The sequence below is a fragment of the Scardinius erythrophthalmus genome, assembly GCF_964197995.2.
Source record: "Scardinius erythrophthalmus genome assembly, chromosome: 8".
NCBI classification, from domain to species: Eukaryota; Metazoa; Chordata; class Actinopteri; order Cypriniformes; family Leuciscidae; genus Scardinius; species Scardinius erythrophthalmus.
The window spans coordinates 3,175,220-3,196,253 of NC_138228.1; the positions used below are offsets into that span (position 1 = coordinate 3,175,220).

Sequence of the window (21,034 nt, forward strand, 5' to 3'; positions counted from 1 at the left end):
AAAACTTAAAATGAACACTGCTGTAAATACAGTCAGTTTAACTGTAAATAGTTGAGATAAGAAGGCATGTTGTGTAACAGTATATTGGATTAGTATTCAGTCTTAAGTGACAGCAGCCTAATAAACCTGCTGCTATCATTTTAATCAAAGAACAAAAGACAAAGAGAAAAACCCCTCACTGCTCTTGAATCAATAACTTTTGTAACTTTAGTTGTAATCATTAGCACCTGAAAAACATAAAGCCGTGTTTGTTTAATTTGTCTTTTCATTCTATTGTATTGTGCTACCGTTTGCTATTTATTTGTTCCTATTTTATAATTACAAAACAAAATTAAAAAACTTTTCTTAGATTTTTCCTCACTTCTGAAGGTGAGTGGACTCAAATATATATAACTGATAAGCAAGTGTTGTGGTGTTGAAAGCTGATGGTGAAATATACTCACTTGAGTATCTTCAGCTCACACACAGGATTCTTCAGTCCCTTACAGATCTCTTTGACTCCAGAGTCCAGCAGACGGCTGTTGTTCAGGTTCAGCTCTTTCAGGATGGTTTTAGAGGAGAGAACAGTAGCTAGAACTGAACAGCTTTTCTCTGTCTGCTCACAATTATTCAGCCTGAACACAGAAACACCATAATTTATTATTCAGTACATATTTAACACACATCAGATCAACAGATCTCAGAGAAATTATAATGTATAAATTATGTTTGACTCACTTGATTTTCTCCACTTTACTATGAGAGTCCATCAAAAGAGCAGAGAGCTTCTCTCCATCCAGATCTCCTAATTTATCTTCACTCAGATCCAGTTCTGTCAGTAATAATGGACTTTTACCCAGAACTTTAGTGAGATAGTCACACGCTTCCTGTGCAGCAGCACTTTTCAAAAACCTACAGGAAGTAGAATTACAAATCAGATAATATTCCAATTTTATGCCTTTTGCAGCTTCATCCTGAATGAGTCACTAAACAGAGTAGAATGATTTACTACAAGCATTTGTATCAATGAATTAAACCAAAATGAAATTTACAGGATGTAATAACCATAAAATATACATAAACATACAGAACGCAAACAAACAATATGCCATTTTCATGTATGAGCAAACACCAGTAAGAGAAAATACAGAAATGTATTTATTGTTTTCACTTATTACTTCTTTACACATAAACAGAACACATTAAACAGAATATCTATAATTACAGTAGCCGATCAAAACTAAAACATGCCAAAAACTAATACTAACAGAAAATGATAATGTGATATGATAATTTGTCCAAACACACATGACACCGCCAGACAAATACACTGAATCATTATCAGAAATGATATGCTGAACACAAATATAACAAAACTTATTAATGTAAATAATAGTGGAAATTCTATTGTCCCAGTGATCAGCCAATAATATCTCGGGCACTGATATATTTTGCACCTCTAGTCCAGTGTAGTATTAATATATATTGTTGTGTAATATCTGGTTAAAATCATAGTTATGATAATTGTCTTGTTTATCACCTGATGGTCTTTAATGTACAGCGTTCATCCTTTAGTAAATCACTGAGCTCCTTCACTCCTGATTGTCCAGGATCATTTCCTCTGAGATCCAGCTCTATCAGGTGTGAAGGGTTTGATCTCAGAGCTGAAGCCAGAGCTTTATAACCTCCTTCTGTGATACTGCAGTCTGAGAGTCTGTGTATGAAAGAAGCTGTTAATGATCTACACTACATAAGCAAAACACATGTATAAATAGAGATGACTATTTAAATCATAAAAAAAAAACAATAATTTTAATAATTATTATAAAAAGCATTGCCCAAATGCTTGGCAATTAGAAAATTTGGTGTGAAAATTTAGCAGTATTTTTATTTTAATATTAGCAAAAATCTGACCCCACCGATAAGCAACAGATGTCTTAATACAACATCTGCCTAATTTGAATATTTCAATTTCAAAGAAACATAGCAATGTACAAAAATGGTCATTTCAATTAAATGGACATTTACACACAAAAAAGCACATTATCACGCAGAAATGTAGATAAATGAAAATACACACTTCATTTTCTCCAATATGCATTGTGTATTTTCCAACAGAGGACAGATCTTCTTTATTCCAGAGTTTCCGAGTTTATTCTCACTCAGATCCAGCTCTATCAGGTTTGAAGGGTTTGAATTAAATGCTGAAGTCAGAGCAGCACAACCTTTTGCTGTAATACTGTTATTATTCAGCCTGAAGAGAAAGAAAACAAAGACAGGAACCATTCTTCAGTTTATTTCCAATTCCAAACCTTTTTTAATGAACAGCAATGACACTCTTAGGGTACGCTTACACCAATATGCTGAAAAGTTTTTCCTTTGAGTTTTCCACGTACAGACGACACCATTATCAAAACGATTCCCTTGCACACAGATCCGCGAAACTGACTGAAAACGCTGTATTCTGCCGCCAGGCCACTAGATGGCGATGAAACACTATAGACTAAACACAATGGGCATGTGCATGATGTCATCGTCTTTACAGATTCACGTTTTTGTTGTTTACACGGAGACCATTTCAAAAACTTGCACTTTGTCTTTGAAACCCGTTTTCAAAACTTTGCATTTCAGGCACCCAAAACGCTGTTGCCGTAGAAACGAAATATGGGGATCATTTTGACAATGGTGTTGTCTGTGAGCGCAAAACTCAAAAGGAAAAACTTCTTCATTTTAAGCACATAATTGTTGTGTAAATGTGCTCTTAATTGCTTCATCTTGTATTATTGTCATTTGTAAGTTATAAGTGGCATAAATGCAGCTTTATGCACAACGGCCAGCCTGCAGGGTGAGTAGACTCCAGAGACTCCAGAAGCTTCAAACATCTGTTTGCTGCTCAACAGTCTATTTTTTTTATAGCTGGCCTTTTAATAAAATGAATTTGTTTTACGGAAATATTCCTTAATAAGCCTTTGTCTGACCGAGTTCTTCTGTGCTCACAAATTCACAAATCTTTTGACGGTTTGACAATCTCTATTTCATTTTTGCCAAATTACAGTTTTCATGCCTTTTGTAAGACAATGCATTATTTCATGTGTAACGTCTCGACCAATCAGACACCTTGGATCACTGGGGAAACATTGGCCCTCATTGAACAACGAAAGAAGAATAAGCTGACTAATCAGGATGAATATCGTCGCCTTCATAAGATCATATGTAAGAGGCTAAAGAAGGAACGTGCCGCCTATTGGGAGAAACTTGCTGAGGAAATGGAAACAGCAGCTAACCGCAAAGAATTCCGTACCTTATATTCAACCATCCGGCATTTAGCAGGGAAGAACAAGCCACTGGTCAACAATATCAAGGAATCGACGGGGAAATTTCTAAGATCAAACGAGGAACGCCTAAACCAATGGAAGGAGTACTTCCAAGACCTGCTCAACCATCCAGCTCCTCAAGGTCCGACGGCAGATCCAGACCCAGTTGAGGACCTGAGCACCTATGTGGACGACCTAGAACCCTCTTTACCTGAACTACGAGTCACCATTAAATCGTTGAAGAACAACAAGGCTCCTGGAATGGATAGCGTAGTGGCAGAGGCCCTGAAACATGGAAGAAAAGTTCTGGAAGGCCGCCTACACATGCTGCTAGGACTGATATGGAGGACTGAAGTTATTCCTGCTGCTTGGAAACGAGCGACCATCATCCCGACTTTCAAGAAAGGGGACAAGTCTGAGTGCAAAAACTATTGTGGCATCAGTCTCCTGTCGATCATTGGTAAGGTGTTCATGAAGATCATTCATCGTCGGATGCTCAAACGCCGTAAGGAAGCGGCTAGAGAAGAACAAGCGTGATTCCGGCCAGATCGCAGCTGTTGCGATCAGATCTTCTTCGTTCGCCAACTCCTAGAAGAGAGGATCCGATGTGGGAAAAGAACAGTGATGGTTTTCATTGCTTTCTCTGCAGCCTTCGACAGCATGCACCGCCCAGCCCTATGGAACACACTACGAACGGAAGGGTACCCTCCAAAGATCATACACCTCCTCCAGAACATCTATGAGGGGTCTACTAGCCATGTACGAGTTCAAGAAGGAGTGACAAGCGACTTTCAAGTGAATTCGGGAGTTAGACGGCTGCATTCTCTCCCCCAGCCTGTTCAACATTGTCGTGGACTGCATCATGAGTCGGGTCTTCTTTGGACAACGCGGAGTGAGATTTGGAGCCTGGTTCGCCGAATATGCTACCGACCTGATGTATTCTGATGACAGTGTTTTTCTTACCGATGATGATGCCGAAGCCTCCACAATTATCCAGGATATCGTCGAAGAAGCTACAAGATTTGGGCTTAAAATCAACGCTGTCAAAACAGTTATGACGACCTCAGACAACTCTCCGGCAATTGTATACCTCAATGGGATCCAGCTAAAACAAGTCGAGACATTCAAATATCTGGGGTCGACCATTCAAGGTAACAAGATCGCAGCATCAGTCGACATTACCCACCGAATTGGATCTGCAACTTCGGCCTTTGGTTCGACTTCTTTGTGTATCTGGAAGAAGAAGACTCTAACAACAGCAATGAAGGTCCGTCTATACCGCACTCTGATCCTACCAATTCTCCTATATGGAGCGGAAACTTGAGTACTCTTGGAGGCAGACGTGAGAAGACTGGAGGTATTCCAAATGCGCTGCCTCCGCCGGATTCTTGGAGTCACACTCCTCGACAAGATCTCGAACGAGGAAGTCCGTCGCCGCTGTTTTCACCAACTGGAAATCAACATCTTGATCAAACGCGCCCGTCTCCGATGGTTTGGACATATTTGCAGGATGAATGAGCACCGTCTCCCATACTGCACCCTATGGCGAACCAGGCCTGATGGCTGGAAAGTATTAAAGGGGACCTATTATGCCCCTTTTCACAAGATGTAAAATAATTCTCTGATGTCCCCAGAGTGTGTATGTGAAGTTTTAGCTCAAAATACCCAACAGAATTTTATTTACAGCACGTTTAAATCATCATTTTTTGGGTCTGTGAAAAACGCACTGTTTTAGTGCTTCTCCTTTAAATGCTAATGAGCTGCTGGTTCACGGCACAGGGGGCGGAGCCTAAGCAGCCGCGATCAGAGACAGAACAGGGAAGATGATAATAATAAAACAGACAGTCACAGTAATGGTGTTCATTTCGACCATAAAAATGCCTACAGAGTCAGAGAATATATGCTGTATGGAGTTGGAAAAGGTATAGTTTAGTTTAATTACGATTATAACCTATTTGGCATTGCTTGTATACACTATTAATGCAAGCCTGCTGTAGGACTCCGTCTGACGATCTGAATTGTCTGAATGATGACACAAAATATACTGATGAGTTTAATAAAGTTTACTGTATGTCACACAAAAGATGAAGCATCAGTTTTTCTTCAGAAAATCACTGTTAGAGCTGAGTAAACAGTATAAGAAGTGCATAAGTAACTTACATAAATTTCTGTAGAGTTGAGGGAGGATTTTCTTTGAAAACAAAATGAATCCACCTCGTCTTCAGTGGCTGGCAGATTTCAAGAGTAAATAAAGAGAGCTATGTGAATGAATACATCCAGCTACAACACCTTCAACGCTTGGGAGATGCTTCGACGCTTCTCGTGAGTGCATTGCTGCAGCAATGGCTGATGTGTACAACTCGCAGTGAACTCGATCAGGGCGGGTCTAAGTTATAACGGCAGTGTCAGTCAACACTCGGGGGCGGGGCCTGTGGCTTTAGTGATGTCACTAAAGCCTCATTCTGAAAACGGGTCGTTTGGAGAGACTGCTTTTGATTTATGGAGATTAAAAAAAAAGGAGTGAGTGGATTTTTATCACTGTAGGGTGATTGTGTACACACACTGCCAACACACATTTATGTCCAAACACCATACAAAAGTGAATTTTGCATAATAGGTCCCCTTTAAGAAATGCACCTAAAAAGACATGGATCAAACAAGTGGAGATGGACCTAGCAGCGTATGGTATTTCACCCGATTTTGCCAACAAGAATGCGGTTCAGGACAGAAAACGGTGGAGAAAGATCGTGGAGGCAATTTCCGTTCAGCACCCACGGTTCCATATAACCTACGGCCACGTCAGGACTATGGAATCACGGGAGAGAAATAAAATAAAATAATCAGACGCACAAATTATTCATTTATTTAATGAATAATCCAGCAAACTCACTCTTCCAACAAAGGCCTGTGAAACTTCCCCCAAAAACTAACATCCCAAATGAAGCTAACACACTGGCAGAACACAGTGTCTTGTTACAGGACACATTGAGACTGATAAAAGAGTTTTATGACGCAAAGGAATTTCTAGAGAGAGCTGTGACTCTTAAATTCTTGCTGAGGATTTTAAATACACCATGTCAATCCTATATATTCTATATGTAACCACTTGAGAAATATATATAAACATGTATCTAATTTTCTCATCTATTGATTTTCCTTCTATGTGGTTTGGCTTTTGTATTCTTGTAAACTTTTGGGATTAATGTTTCAGACTTTGTTGCATACAATGGTTTACCAAAATCATATGTGTGGCACGTTTAGTCTCTATAAACTCCAATCTTCGTCCCCCATTTGTTAATTTACATTACATCTGGCTAACTTTGTGACGCATTAGTATTATAAGCATCTTAAAGATTATTGTGTTTAAACATCCAATCAAATTACATGTTCAAAGGCCTGCTTGAACAAAAGGTCATAAAAAAGGCATTTTTCCCTCCAAAGGAGAACACGTCTGACTGGCTCTTACACCTCCAGAGGGTGTGACATCTTCACGATTTAAAGATCAGATCTTATGGCGCTTTTCAACTGCGTGGTACGACGCGACTCGGTACGGCACGGTTCGGTTTGCTTTAGCTCGGTTCCTTTTCCACTGCAGTTAGTACCACTTCAAACTGGGTGGGACTGATAGTTATAGTTGCCATGACATCATCGTAAATGCGCACATTTCAAACGCACAACACAGGAACAATGGAGCCTATCGAGGGGATGGTGTTCTTGATTCTCGGCATGTGGATGTTTTTAACTGCAAGAAACAGTTTGCAAGAAACTTTTTAACTGCAAGAAACTACGTTGGCTGTTGTCTACTGCCTATTTAACCCCCTGGGGTCGGCAATCACGCCGGCGCGATAGGCTCGTTTTTTTTCTTATCAGTGCAAAAGACATTCAAAATACTCAGTTTATTTAGATTTTACATTTTGCTATACATCATTCGATCCTGTTAAGTGTGGATTATTTTTGTGTATACTCAAAATAAAAACAAAGTGTTGTGCTTTTCGCCAAATAAAGAAAAATAAACATGATGCAAGTTCTGCGTTCTCTCTGTCAGTGAAGTCCAATCTGAAACTCGCCCAAAAATGAACTATAACTCAGCGAATACTCAGTCAAACAGACATACAGACACACAGGCATGAAGCTTGAATTCTCTTCTTTTAAATTAAGTAATTTATATAAAAAAACAAATATTCTCTGTTTATGTAATCTGTACGAAAAGAGAGAGATGTCAGTCGTTCTCATCTCAGCTCATTACTTTTAATGTGACCCCACTCACGGAGAGCGCGCACCATTCAAACTAGGGATGTCCCGATCAGGTTTTTTTGCCCTCGAGTCCAAGTCCGAGTCATTTGATTTTAAGTATCTGCCGATACCGAGTCCCGATCCGATACTTCTATAATGCAAAAAAAAAAAGAATAAAGAAGAGCGAAAAAAACAGATCCAGGATGTTCCTTATTTTTTATTTAATTCACCTTATTTTAACATTCAACAACTCTGTTAACAAACAGAGCACTTCTGTGAGGTAGCTTGAACAATCAAGTAATAAATAAATTCTTCACTTTTGGACTTTAGTGCAACAGTAAATATTAAAAAAAGTCTAATATATAAACAAATAGCACCTCAACTTAAAATATCCGGTAGGCATGTAAACAAATAAAAAATAAAAGTGCCACAGTGTTTGCAAAGCCAGTAATGTGCTTTTAGGAACTGCACTCCTAACTCTTACGCCGGTTTCACACTGCACTGTTAGCAGAGCGTGCAGCGCGTATTTTTTTTCGCCGCCCATGTTAACAGATTAAACCAGGCTTTAGAGCATTCACACCGCACGCAGAGGCGGCGCGGCAGTGCGTAGCAGAGCAGAGCAGGAGTGCCGTGATCGTTTCGGCGCCGAGTCTATTTTTGCTGCGCCGCTTTTGCTGAATTAAAGTGACAATACATTGATCATGGCCAAAATACACCGCAGTTTTATCCAAAAAGTGCATTGATGATATCTATTGTGTTTTAAACAGTCAATCAAATGACCAACAGCAATTTAAAAAGAAAACAAATGTCCAAAAACAAACTTGTTGCCATAACAATAAAAACAAAGATGAACCAAAAGTTATATAAATGAAATTATTAATAAAATAAGCTTCTTGACAAGTCTTTTCTCTTAAATGTATTTGAAAACGAAAAAAAGCAATGCCAACTTATCCATTATAGACTCTGTCTGTACACAACCCGCGGTTCAGCCGCGCGTGACAAACGCTGCCAGTGTGAAAGCAAAACGCGCGTGTCCTGCTCCTGCTCACCATACGCACTGGTCCTGCGCTGCTTACACTCTAATAACGCGTGCAGTGTGAAACCGGCGTAACTCTGTGTCACCGCATAATAGAGGTGTTAAAAAATAATGAGAATATAAATGCATATATATCCGAGTCCTGATCGGGAGGTAACGTCCGATTCCGATCGAGTCTGAAAACACGCGATCGGGCCCGATTTCCGATCACGTGATCGGATCGGGACATCCCTAATTCAAACGCAAATAATCTGAGGCAATACACGCGAACTGTGAATGCCCCCATATCAGCTCGAGAAAACACATCAAGTTTAATCAGATCATTGTACTTGTTTACACCGTCTTGCAGCGCTGTGCGGAATAATACTATCGTAATAGTAATAATGGAAAATGTACCTCAGAAGTGCTGGTATTTCGAGGAGAAACGGATCCAGCTGAGCTGAGGAATACTGTAGTAAGTTTTTTCATTCTCAAGTGAATCGCGTTTCTGTGTGTGAATGAATGAACGGCAGAGATGTGCGCTGTTTACCACAGCTCGCAAAAACACGGTTTAAATTTGAATCGCGTTTCTGTGTGTGAATGAATGATCTGCTTTTAGCAAACTATATTGCTATACTGAGATGAGTAAAAATCGACTGAAATATGTTAAAATAAAATGTATTTGTATAAGCAACGTATTAAACTGCAAATTAACATTTATATTCCCTATAATAAAAACGATAGACATATGTTACAGGCATATGAAAGACAACATTTCGTTGAATAGTTTTGGATAGATTATAAATTTCTATAGACTGCCACATCAAATAAGCTTTTGTTTGTCAATTTTTGCTCATATGTTAAATATAGTATGTTTTGTCAAAAATAATCAAATAATATGTTATTATAGTGTTTGTTCCAATGTAGGCTATATTCAAAGTAATGCATCCTTAACTTTGAAATATGTATGATAAAATGTATACTTTAGTTTTTACAAAGAAAGATTACACTTGAATTGTTATTGTAATTGTAACCTTTTTAATAAAAAAAAATACAATTTGCAAGCACAATTAGTGAAAAAAAAATGAGATGCTTCCAACTGTGAACCAATTTGGTAGAACATATTTATATATATATATATATATATATATATATATATATATATATATATTTTTTTTTTTTTTTTTGCTCTTGCATTCTTTCTTGTGGCTCAGTGACACACCTGAATGATTGGCTCATTATGTATGCAGCCCATTATGCAGGGGCATTGTCTCTTCAGGCGTGAACCACTCAATATGCATGATGGTGTTGGTCGTTGACGCCCATTCGCATATTGCCTTTCCAAACAGAAAGTGTCTTACAAAATTTAAATCAAAGTAATGTTTTATGTGAATGATTAGGCAGAATGATTTTCAGATCATTTTGAAGAAAAAAACTATGCGACGACATCCATTAGTCAAAAGTCTTGTGGACACATATTGTATGTGGCCTTATTTCAGAAACTTTCATTTTTAGTTTTTTCAATAACCATGCATAAACATTATTCTCTCAAAAATACAAACATGTACATACATGTCGATCGCATATTATGGTAGCCCTGTTTGTGCTAAATAGAGTGTAATTATACCTTTACCATTAATATGTTTATAAGCAACTGAAAAAAGCATGAATGTCAGGGCATGTCAGAACATCTCAAGAACCCCAAAAACACCTTAGACCCCAGAGGGTTAAATCTAGCGGGTTTAGTGTATCGTGTCGCAAATACAATGACACTGGTAGTGACAATTCTGTCTGACCATTCAGTGATCTGCAGTGTTTTCACGTCACATTTTAGTATCGGTACAGTACGCTTGGAACCTCAACAGAGGTGGTACCATTTAAAGCGAGCCGTACCGTACCATGCAGTGGAAATGCGCCATAAGTGAGCTGTACCGAACCGAGCCGTACCGTACCATGCAATGGAAAAGCGCCATAAGCTCTCTTACTCTCATACTGGAATCCTGACGTGAAGATGATACTGAATTAGAAGTTTCTAAGGACCCTCCAAGTTTGTGCCAGGCTGCGGCCTTGTCTTTCCATTCACCAAAGATACTCTGACTACCACTGGTTCTCTCTCATCAAGACCACATCAGCAAAGATCAAATGGAGCCTCAACAAATTGCATCAGGACAGTTTAGTTCAAATGGGCGAGACATGCAAGTATCAAACTTAGTCTCATTATTTGATACATTAAGAATCCTTACCCCATTTTAAAGAAAGGCGTGTTAAACTGTTAGGACTGCTTAATAATGTGGAACAACCTCTTTAAGAAATGTTACCATTTACCTAAGACGATGTGGCAAACTACTATACAACTTTATAGCATTTTTAACTTTATATTAAATTTATTTAAAAATCCACAGTACCCTCAAGACTATAACCAACAAAGGTCCAAGCAGGCTCCAAGATGTCTGCTCTAGCACCGATATCAACTTTTCTTCTCCTGCCGACATTAGGCAGTCTAATGGACTTCAGAGACAATCCAGGTGCAGGAAGGAAAGATAGATAAAGCCCATAAAAAGTACTTCTCTCCATTTGATTCATAGAATTGCAACTTCACCATCAATGAACTGCTGATGTAACCCCTTCTGTCCAAACCGAACCACACTTAACACTTCTGTCCTAACCGAACCGCACTTAACACTTCTGTCCAAACCGAACCACACTTAACACTTCTGTCCTAACCGAACCGCACTTAACACTTCTGTCCTAACCGAACCGCACTTAACACTTCTGTCCTAACTGAACCGATGATCACTTAACCAGTGGCGGTTCTAGGATTTTTCTGTAACAGGGGCCATTAAGGGGCCACATGTTACATTCAGGGGCCAAATACAGGGTACATTCAAGCACACAAAATAATTTATTCAGTACGGTGCAAATACATTTCGGCAGTCATTCCTTTTTCAAACACTCTAATAAAAAATTATGAGCCAGTAAAGTTCTTAATGATTTTTTTTGTTTTATTATTATACAGTGCATAAAGGACACAATGTACTTCTTTCTGAATTCCACCTTTTAAGTTTCATAATCATGTCGTCACTTATAAACAGTAAATTATTGTTAATTGTTTGGGGGTGGAATTGCATCTGTGATCGTTGTGAAGAATTCTCCGGTTGCTCTTCTCGTCGACGATTGATGGGTGGGAATCTCTAGGCACCTCACGATTCGATTACGATTCAGAGGGTAACGATTATCGATTATTAACGATGTTTTTTTTTTTTTTTTTTACTACTTGGTACTTTTAAAGCAAAGTATTTATGATGACCCATAACGAACTTACTTCCTATATTAATTTATTAATAAAACAAATGGAAGTGATTTGGCAAGTCAACTGTAAGGTTACATCTGCCAGCATTTGTCCCAACATTGCAAAGAACCAACAGGAAAATAAATGTGTACCTGTAGCAGCATGCTTGTAGTAAATGCCTACAGCATATTCTGAATCTCTAGCATTTAATAATAGACTTTTAACCAACATCCTCTTGTTATTTCCAATAAGCAATATAATCCTTCAGACAAAAAAAACCCAAACATTTTGCTGTAGCAAAATCACAAACAGTTTTCGTTCAAAAATATAGAATTATAGCCTACCAGCAGCTCTCAAACAAACATAATGCTTGTGGACTTACGCATATTCTGAATAATTAGTAACATACAAAGCCGCTCTTATTCACAACTAAATAATAAAGAGTTATGACTTGAAATGTTTGCTGTATACCACAATCAAAAACAGTTTATACAAAAAAAGTGAATGAACATCTGCAGAGAGCACAGTCAAAATGTAACTTTTTCTGACTGTCATTGCACATATTGCAGGGCAGTATAACGTACGTTTAACAGATCGGTTTACAGCATATTGATGTGAAAACTAAACAATACAGAAAGCAGCTCTCATACAAAAAATACTAAATAGGTAACAATGAAATTGCCAATTTTCCATACATTAGCTTTTAACGAAGAGGGTGCCGTTCGAATTTGGCGCTCAGCCATCATGCGTCTGTTATGTGCGTGACTCTGTTATGTGCACGCCAGACTGTCCGTGCAATGCACGTCCGCTTTAGAGTTCCGCTTTTTGCGTTCCGTCAATATTACGTTATTAGGAAAAAATATATATATATTTTTTTTAGAAAATCGATTTTTGACATTTGTGAATCAATTCAGAATCGTCCACGTCCGCATCGTGATGCATCTAAGAATAAATTTTTTCCCCCACCCCTAAAACGGGGGCCAGTCAGGGGCCAATCAGATTTCAGCAGGGGCCAGGGCCCCTGTGGCCCCGCCTCTAGAACCGCCCCTGCACTTAACACTTCTGTCCTAACCGAACCGATGATCACTTAACACTTCTGTCCTAACCAAACCACACTTAACACTTCTGTCCTAACCAAACCGCACTTAACACTTCTGTACTAACCGAACAGCACTTAACACTTCTGTACTAACCAAACCGCACTTAACACTTCTGTCCTAACCAAACCACACTTAACACTTCTGTCCTAACCGAACAGCACTTAACACTTCTGTACTAACCAAACCGCACTTAACACTTCTGTCCTAACCAAACCACACTTAACACTTCTGTCCTAACCGAACCGATGATCACTTAACACTTCTGTCCTAACCAAACCGCACTTAACACTTCTGTCCTAACCGAACCGATGATCACTTAACACTTCTGTACTAACCGAACCGATGATCACTTAACACTTCTGTACTAACCAAACCGATGATCACTTAACACTTCTGTACTAACCAAACCGCACTTAACACTTCTGTGCTAACCAAACCGCACTTAACACTTCTGTACTAACCGAACCGCACTTAACACTTCTGTGCTAACCGAACCGCACTTAACACTTCTGTGCTAACCAAACCGCACTTAACACTTCTGTGCTAACCGAACCGCACTTAACACTTCTGTCCTAACCGAACCGATGATCACTTAACACTTCTGTCCTAACCAAACCGCACTTAACACTTCTGTCCTAACCGAACCGATGATCACTTAACACTTCTGTACTAACCGAACCGATGATCACTTAACACTTCTGTACTAACCAAACCGATGATCACTTAACACTTCTGTACTAACCAAACCGCACTTAACACTTCTGTGCTAACCAAACCGCACTTAACACTTCTGTACTAACCGAACCGCACTTAACACTTCTGTGCTAACCGAACCGCACTTAACACTTCTGTGCTAACCAAACCGCACTTAACACTTCTGTGCTAACCGAACCGCACTTAACACTTCTGTCCTAACCAAACTTTTCTGAGGCACTTCTGAAATGTCTTCCATTTGTTGTTGTCATGGTCTCAAACTCAGTTCCTGGAGGGCCACAGCCTTGCACAGTTAAGCTCCAACCAGCTCCAACCGACCTCTGCTTGGAAGCTTCTAGTAATGCGGAAGAGCTTGATTAGCTGGATCAGGTGTGTTTGATTAGGGTTGGAGTAAAACTGTGCAGAGCTGTGGCCCTCTAGGAACTGAGTTTGAGACCAGTAGAGACAGATCTACTTCTAAATAAACAATATTCTTGTCAAGAAAAATGAGACAGAAACGTCAATTGTGAGCGGGGTGGCCAAGCTCCACTCCTGCAATAAGAGCACTGTATCAACTGATGAATTTAAATTTCAGAATATATTTGCTGATGACACTTAATATAATGTGGGATACTTCAATGCAAAGTATAACTTTGAAACTTTTGTAAAATACTCACATCAGTGTGTTGAGTTTACAGTGTTTATCCTGCAGTAGAGCAGCGATCTGATTCACTCCTGTGTCTCTTAATTTACGTTCACTCAGATTCAGTTCTCTCAGGAGTAACGGGTTTTTACCCACAATTCTTCTCACATACTCGCAGGCTTTATCTGCATCAGGACTCAAAAACCTGCAGAAGGGAAGATGTAAAAGGTTTAAAAATCAACTAAACTTAGTGTAATCAGTTTGTTTCATTTACCTTGAAATTATTTTAATATAATAACCTGCACAATTTGTTGTTGCATACAAGTTTGTGAAATAATGTTTCTATGAATAATTCACCCGCATATAATTTGTTATATTATTGCATCACATCTCACCTCAGTGTTTTCAGTGAACACTTCTGATCCTTTAGTAAATCACTGAGCTCCTTCACTCCTGATTGTCCAGGATCATTTCCTCTGAGATCCAGCTCTATCAGGTGTGAAGGGTTTGATCTCAGAGCTGAAGCCAGAGCTTTATAACCTTCTTCTGTGATACTGCAGTCTGAAAGTCTACAGAAAGGACATTTATTTATAATAGAATTTATTTTACAATTAATATCACTACAAAAAAGACTTCACTACAGTATTATTTTACAGCATTTTTAAAATTGTATAATGTTTGACTGCGCAGGATGACTGCAGTGCTACAAAAATACTCATAACATATCAAACCTTCTGTAACAGACAAAGCAATAGTGACAAACATTGTTATTCACACATTGTATGTTTTGACATTATTCTCAAAAGATCAAGAAAAAAAATATTTCTCAGTTCACAGTCCCTTTAACTTTGAACAAAATAAATGTTATTTAAACAAACAATCTCACCCGAGTTTCTCCAGCGTACAGTTTGTATTTTCTAATCCATTCTGGAGTTTCTTCGCTCCTGAATCCTGCAGATTATTGTTGCTGATGTCAAGCTCTTTCAGACTGGAGTTTGATCTCAGGACTGTAGCGAGAGCTGAACAGCTTTCCTCTGTTAGACCACATTTACGCAGCCTAAAATGATGAACAGAAGAGGGAGAATTTACAAACACATTTCCAGAGAAGTTGGTTCATTTTGTAAAATGCAATAAAATCAACAGTCTGTGATTTGTTACTTTTCTTTCACCTTTATTTAACTGACCTTTGAGTACACAGAAAAGATTTCCAATGTTTTTACTGACCAATTTAATTGTGTTTTGAAATAAATAAAAAATGTGACGGCTGCATCACACACTAAAAGAGTTGGGACTGAGGCATGTTTACCACTGTGTAACATCATCTTTTCTTTTAAATAAACTTTTTAACTGTTTGGGAATTACAGTTTTGCAAAGTGGAATTTTTGCCTAATCTCGCTAGTTACAAGACTTCGGCTACTCAACAGTCCATGGTTGTTCTCTGATTCTCCTTTTCATGATGAGCCATACATTTTCAATAAGAGAGATCTGGGTCCGTATTCACAAAACATCTTAAAGGGCACTTGTTATGCCCCCTTTCACAAGATGTAAAATAAGTCTCTGATGTCCCCAGAGTGTGTATGTGAAGTTTTAGCTCAAAATACCCCACAGATCATTTTTTACAGCATGTTTAAATTGTCACTTGGGGCTCAGAAACACATGCCGTTTTTGTGTGTCCCTTTAAATGCAAATGAGCTTCTGCTGCCTGCAAAGAGGGCGGAGCTTCAAGAGCTCACGCTCAGTCAGGACAATATCATGATATAATATCAAAAACAGAAACTCTTATTTCGACCCGGAGTCGGACAATAATGCCCAGAGAGTCAGAGAATATATGCTGTATGGAAATAAAACAGGTATAGTTTAGTTTAATAACAGTTATAATGTATTTGTCATCTGCTTTTATCCACTATTAAAGGAGAACCCTACCCTAACCTAACCCTAACCCATTTTTTTGTAAATTTGGAGTGCTGTCAGTACAGAGAACAACGACAAAAATCGGTGTTGCCTACACAGTGTTATCCTCTTTTTAAAATTTGCACCCTGTTGACTTCTATGGGGCAAGTTTTAAACCTGCTTTTAGCCTCTTAACATCCTTGATGTGTCATTACAAGTGCACCAGCCATGTGAGTGATTCCTTTAGAGTGAACACGGGTGAATCTGAAGTCATTGAAGTCAACAGGGTGCAAATTTTAAAAAGAGGATAACATGGTGTAGGCAACACCGATTTTTGTCGTTGTTCTCTGTACTGACAGCACTCCAAATTTACAAAAAAATGAGCTCAATGTTAAAATTGACCGGAGTTCTCCTTTAATACAAGCCTGTTGTTGCGGACCACAGTTTTACTCCAGAAAATCACTGTAAGAGCTGAATAAACACAGTATAAGAAGTGCGCATTAAAGTCTTATCCATAAACTCTCTCTCTCTCCGTTTCATTATCATCAAGAAACACAGCGAAGTACACAAAACACTTGTTACAACTAACAGTAAACAAATATATACACCTTTTCAGTGGGTTCAATAAACTGGTAAACTTTATATCCGTAAAACGACTCGATGAGCTGTCATAAAGTGCACCCTCTCCCTTCCATTACTGCCGTGATCAGTACATTAGGCCTATCACTCCGGAGACTATAAGATGCATCATGAACAGTTGGTACTGATCCATCCTCGAGTAACAACGGGAGTAAATTATGACTGTTATGTCCAAGACTGTTATGTGACTGTTATGAACAATTAAATGATAATTGTTCACGTTAAACCATATCGATTTTTGGGTGAATTTCAGGTGATCTCAGCATGAGAAAGAAAAGGAATGGGGGGTCAAGGAAAGAGATGTAGATTAGGATGATGCGTCTCGAAGGGTGATGCTACAGTAATTTCACAAGAGAGAGTTTAAATGTTAATTTCCAGAAAGGTCCTTTGTCTTCTCAGGGAGTGGTAGTTCCTCAAACAGACTGCCCAGCATTTTCTAATTTCATTTTCCCATTCTATGAGTGGCCACCTGTTTTCAATGAAGCTAACTTCGGCAGCTTGGTGTCATTTATACACTCATTAAACTTTGACGGGTGAGGTGCTGACAAAGAGGGTCATTACGACATTGTAAAATGATGGCGCCATGCAGCCATGTGCTTTTTTAAAACAAATTTAAAGGCAGGGTAGGTAGGATTTTTCTAAAAAAAAAAAAAAACATTCCAAATTTGTTTAAACTGTCTTTATATACCAATACATAATTAAAATGCAAGTACTCTGAAAAAGAGAGATTAAAAATCAAGTGTCTGTAGACCTCTCACGACTGTTGTAAACACAGATAATTATTTCCATTCACTCCATCCCCTCCCTTCTGGGCTCCTTCCAAAGCCACGCCCCCAAAACACATGAACGCGCGACGCCAAACGCTTACGCCGGTTTCACACCGCAAGCGTCAGTGGCGCGTGAGCAGCGCGTATTTTTTTCGCCATCCATGTTATTCAATGAGTACCTTCACACCGCACGCAGAAGTGGCGCGGCAGCGTGTAGCAGGAGCAGAGCAGGAACAGCAGTGCCGCGATCATTTCGGCGCCCAGACTATTTTTAACGCGCCGCTTACGCTGAATTAAAGTGACCATGCATTTTTCATGGCCAAAACACACAGCAGTTTCACCCAAAAAGCACATTGATGAGATCTCTTGTGTTTTAAACAGTCAATCAAATGACCAACATCAATTTAAAAAGAAAACAAAATGTCCAAAAACAAACTTGTTGCCAGAACAATAAAAACAAAGATGAATCAAAAGTTATATAAATGAAATTATTAATAAAATAAGCTTCTTGACAAGTCTTTTCTCTTAAATGTGTTTGAAAACGAAATAAAGCAATGCCAACTTATCCATTATAGAGTAGCCTACTCTGTCTGTACACAAGCCGCACATGACAAACGCTGCCAGTGTGAAAGCAAAACGCGCGTGTCCTGCTCCTGCTCACCATACGCACTGCTCCTGCGCTGCTTAAGCTCTGCTCAGGCTCAGCTGGAAGACGCATTTATTTACCTGAGACGAGTGGAGAGGAAGGAGCGCAGTTCATGCAGTGACATCATGTCAGAATCACATGTAATAAAATACCTCACTTTATCACTATAAATATAAACAAATAAGATGGCTTTTAGTACTCACTATCAAGCTAGCATATCGATACTGGTAAATTTTAAAATATATTTTGTTTGATTCGGTAACAAGCTATATTTAGGCTATAGGTAACGAGCTATATAAGGCAAAGCTAAAAACAGGTTGCATTGATACATGTTTTTCCATTACCATCAGTTAAACTGTGATGAAGGTGAATTTCGTGTAAGATTCATAACATATACGGTGTTTTGGCATGTAAGAGTTTCCATGATGAAAACATTGTTGACTCTGATGAGGACTAACGTTACACTCCGGAGACAAGTACCGCATCGTCGGTTCGAGGACAGGTCCGGGGTCGAAGGCGAAGCAGAGGAGGTCGTTCAAGAGTGCGGGCAACCAGGGTCTGAGGAAGTAGTTTTTGCCTTGTTTGCCTTCGCTGACTGAATATGCAGGTGCTTTGAAATTTGAATGCTCTTTCTCTGCCATAATTTTAATCTTCGTAGGTTCCGCGCCTCTCTTGCACTCCTCAAATCAAACGGGTGCGCACGCATATGGGCAGATCTTGTAGCAACAGTGGTGGTAGCCATGGTTGCGAGAGTGAGTGACAGTCGCCCAAACCAATCAATAGGGGTTATGCGGAACGCCCAACGTTCGAACAGGTGTTGTGCCGAATTTCGACCCCCTGCCAAATTATTACCCCCCTTGTTGAAGTCAGTACCTGATTGCCTAATCCTAACCCCACCCCTAATCCTAACCCCACCCCCACAACTAATCCTAAACCTACCAATACTAGGGGGGTAATAATTTGGCAGGAGTCAAAATTCGGCACGACACCTGAAAACAGGTATAAGCATTTCCGGTTTGCACTTCCGTACGCATCTGCAGCGGTAGGTGATCTCTGAGGTAACTTATTTTTCGCTTTTTTAGAATACAATTCTTATTTCTGTTTTAATTAAAATGTCACGAATGCTTAAGTATCAGAAAAAAATTTTTTATAAAAAAATAAAATGTTATACCCGTTTTGTAGAACCCGGAAGTATGTTCCGCATAACCCCTATTGTTTCGTCCCGAATGGAAATAATGAGCTGTGTTTGTGGTCATGAGGTCTACAGTCACTCGATTTTTATACTCTCTTTTTCAGAGCACTTACATTTTAATTATGTATTGGTATATAAAGAAAGTTTAAACAAATTTGAAAAAAAGTTTTTATAAAAATCCTACCTACCCTACCTTTAATAGGGTTTAATGTTACATTATCAGCTTGGAAAGTACACTAATTTGACTAGAATTTTTTTTCAAGAAAGTTACAATTGAGGGAAAAGGTGGATTGGCAGTAGTACTTGCTTTTTGGTGTGTTTGCACTGCAGGAACTAGGAATGATTTTACTTATAGGAACTCCTTTTAAGGGGAACTAAATGAGCTCCTACTTCAGAGTAGGGTCTAAACCAGCACTATAGGTACTATAGTGACGTAAGTGTGCGCTGACTGGCTGAATACATGAGAAACACAGACAGTGAATATTTTGAAAGATGTGTTAACACAGTTTACATATACTTACGGCAAGCTTACATCACTGAGTTCCAACTGGTGGTGCGCATGCTATATTACCCCAGGGGAATATTTATTCTCAGGGGACCGCCCTGGTGACTAGTTCCTATAACTGAGTTCCTATAACTACCCGGGTGCAAAAGCCCTTAAAGAAAGGTTTCAAACTAATTTTAAGTTAAGGGCCAGATGGGCAGAATTACTTTTTTTTTTTAAACCTTAGTGTGCTGACAATTACATTAATATTAACCACACAAACTACAATTTCTATCCGTCTGTATTCAGCGTCTGCCTGTGTTAACGAATACAAATTGTGTGTGTTTTACACAAGCTGTTTTTTGCAGGTCCGCAATAGGGAGTGGAGCAGTGCATCTCTATTTTTATCATTGTTCAAATCATCCCGCTGGCCGGATTAGACAAACCTGTAGGCCGTATTCAGCCCACGGCCGTATGTTTGACACCCCTGCCTTACAGTGTTTTGGTCACCTGATTTCTTTGAGACACTTTAAATGTACTATAACAAGTGAACACAATACTCACATCAGTGTGTTGATTTCACAGAGTTTATCCTGCAGTAGAGCAGCGATCTGATTCACTCGTGTGTCTCCTAGTTTACGTTCACTCAGATTCAGCTCACTCAGGAGTAACGGATTTTTACCCAAAATGTCTCTCACATACTGACAGGCTTCATCTGCAGCAGGACTTTGTAATATCCTAGAAACAAAGACAGTACATTGATATTTCACAAGTGTACACGGCACAGATGTGGTAAAAGAAAATTGATGCAAATAAGTGCAGAAATATGGTTTAATTCACTTTCAGATAAAATCTTAATTTGTAGAAAACACTCACCTCAGTGTTTTCAGTGAACGGCAAAAATTATTTTGTACATTAATGAGGTGTTCCACTCCTGACTGTCCAGGATCATTTCCTCTGAGATCCAGCTCTATCAGGTGTGAAGGGTTTGATCTCAGAGCTGAAGCCAGAGCTTTATAACCTTCTTCTGTGATACTGCAGTCTGAGAGTCTAGAAAACATGAAAACTTAAAATGAACACTGCTGTAAATACAGTCAGTTTAACTGTAAATAGTTGAGATAAGAAGGCATGTTGTGTAACAGTATATTGG

At 39.0% G+C, this 21,034-nt stretch overlaps 1 protein-coding gene across 2 annotated transcripts in view; it reads right to left on the bottom strand.

Annotated features, from left to right (window-relative positions):
• The window catches only part of LOC308694903 (uncharacterized protein), a 182,547-nt gene that overhangs the window by 118,347 nt on the left and 43,166 nt on the right, over nt 1-21,034 (bottom strand). For both annotated transcript variants that reach the window (XM_081372713.1, XM_081372714.1), the window contains 9 exons: nt 20,761-20,934; nt 20,449-20,622; nt 15,153-15,323; nt 14,662-14,835; nt 14,301-14,471; nt 2,060-2,233; nt 1,520-1,693; nt 718-891; nt 444-614 (listed from right to left, as the gene is read on the bottom strand). In XM_081372713.1, coding sequence (XP_081228839.1) covers nt 444-614; nt 718-891; nt 1,520-1,693; nt 2,060-2,233; nt 14,301-14,471; nt 14,662-14,835; nt 15,153-15,323; nt 20,449-20,622; nt 20,761-20,934 — 1,557 coding nt within the window. The remainder of the gene's footprint in view (nt 1-443; nt 615-717; nt 892-1,519; nt 1,694-2,059; nt 2,234-14,300; nt 14,472-14,661; nt 14,836-15,152; nt 15,324-20,448; nt 20,623-20,760; nt 20,935-21,034) is intronic.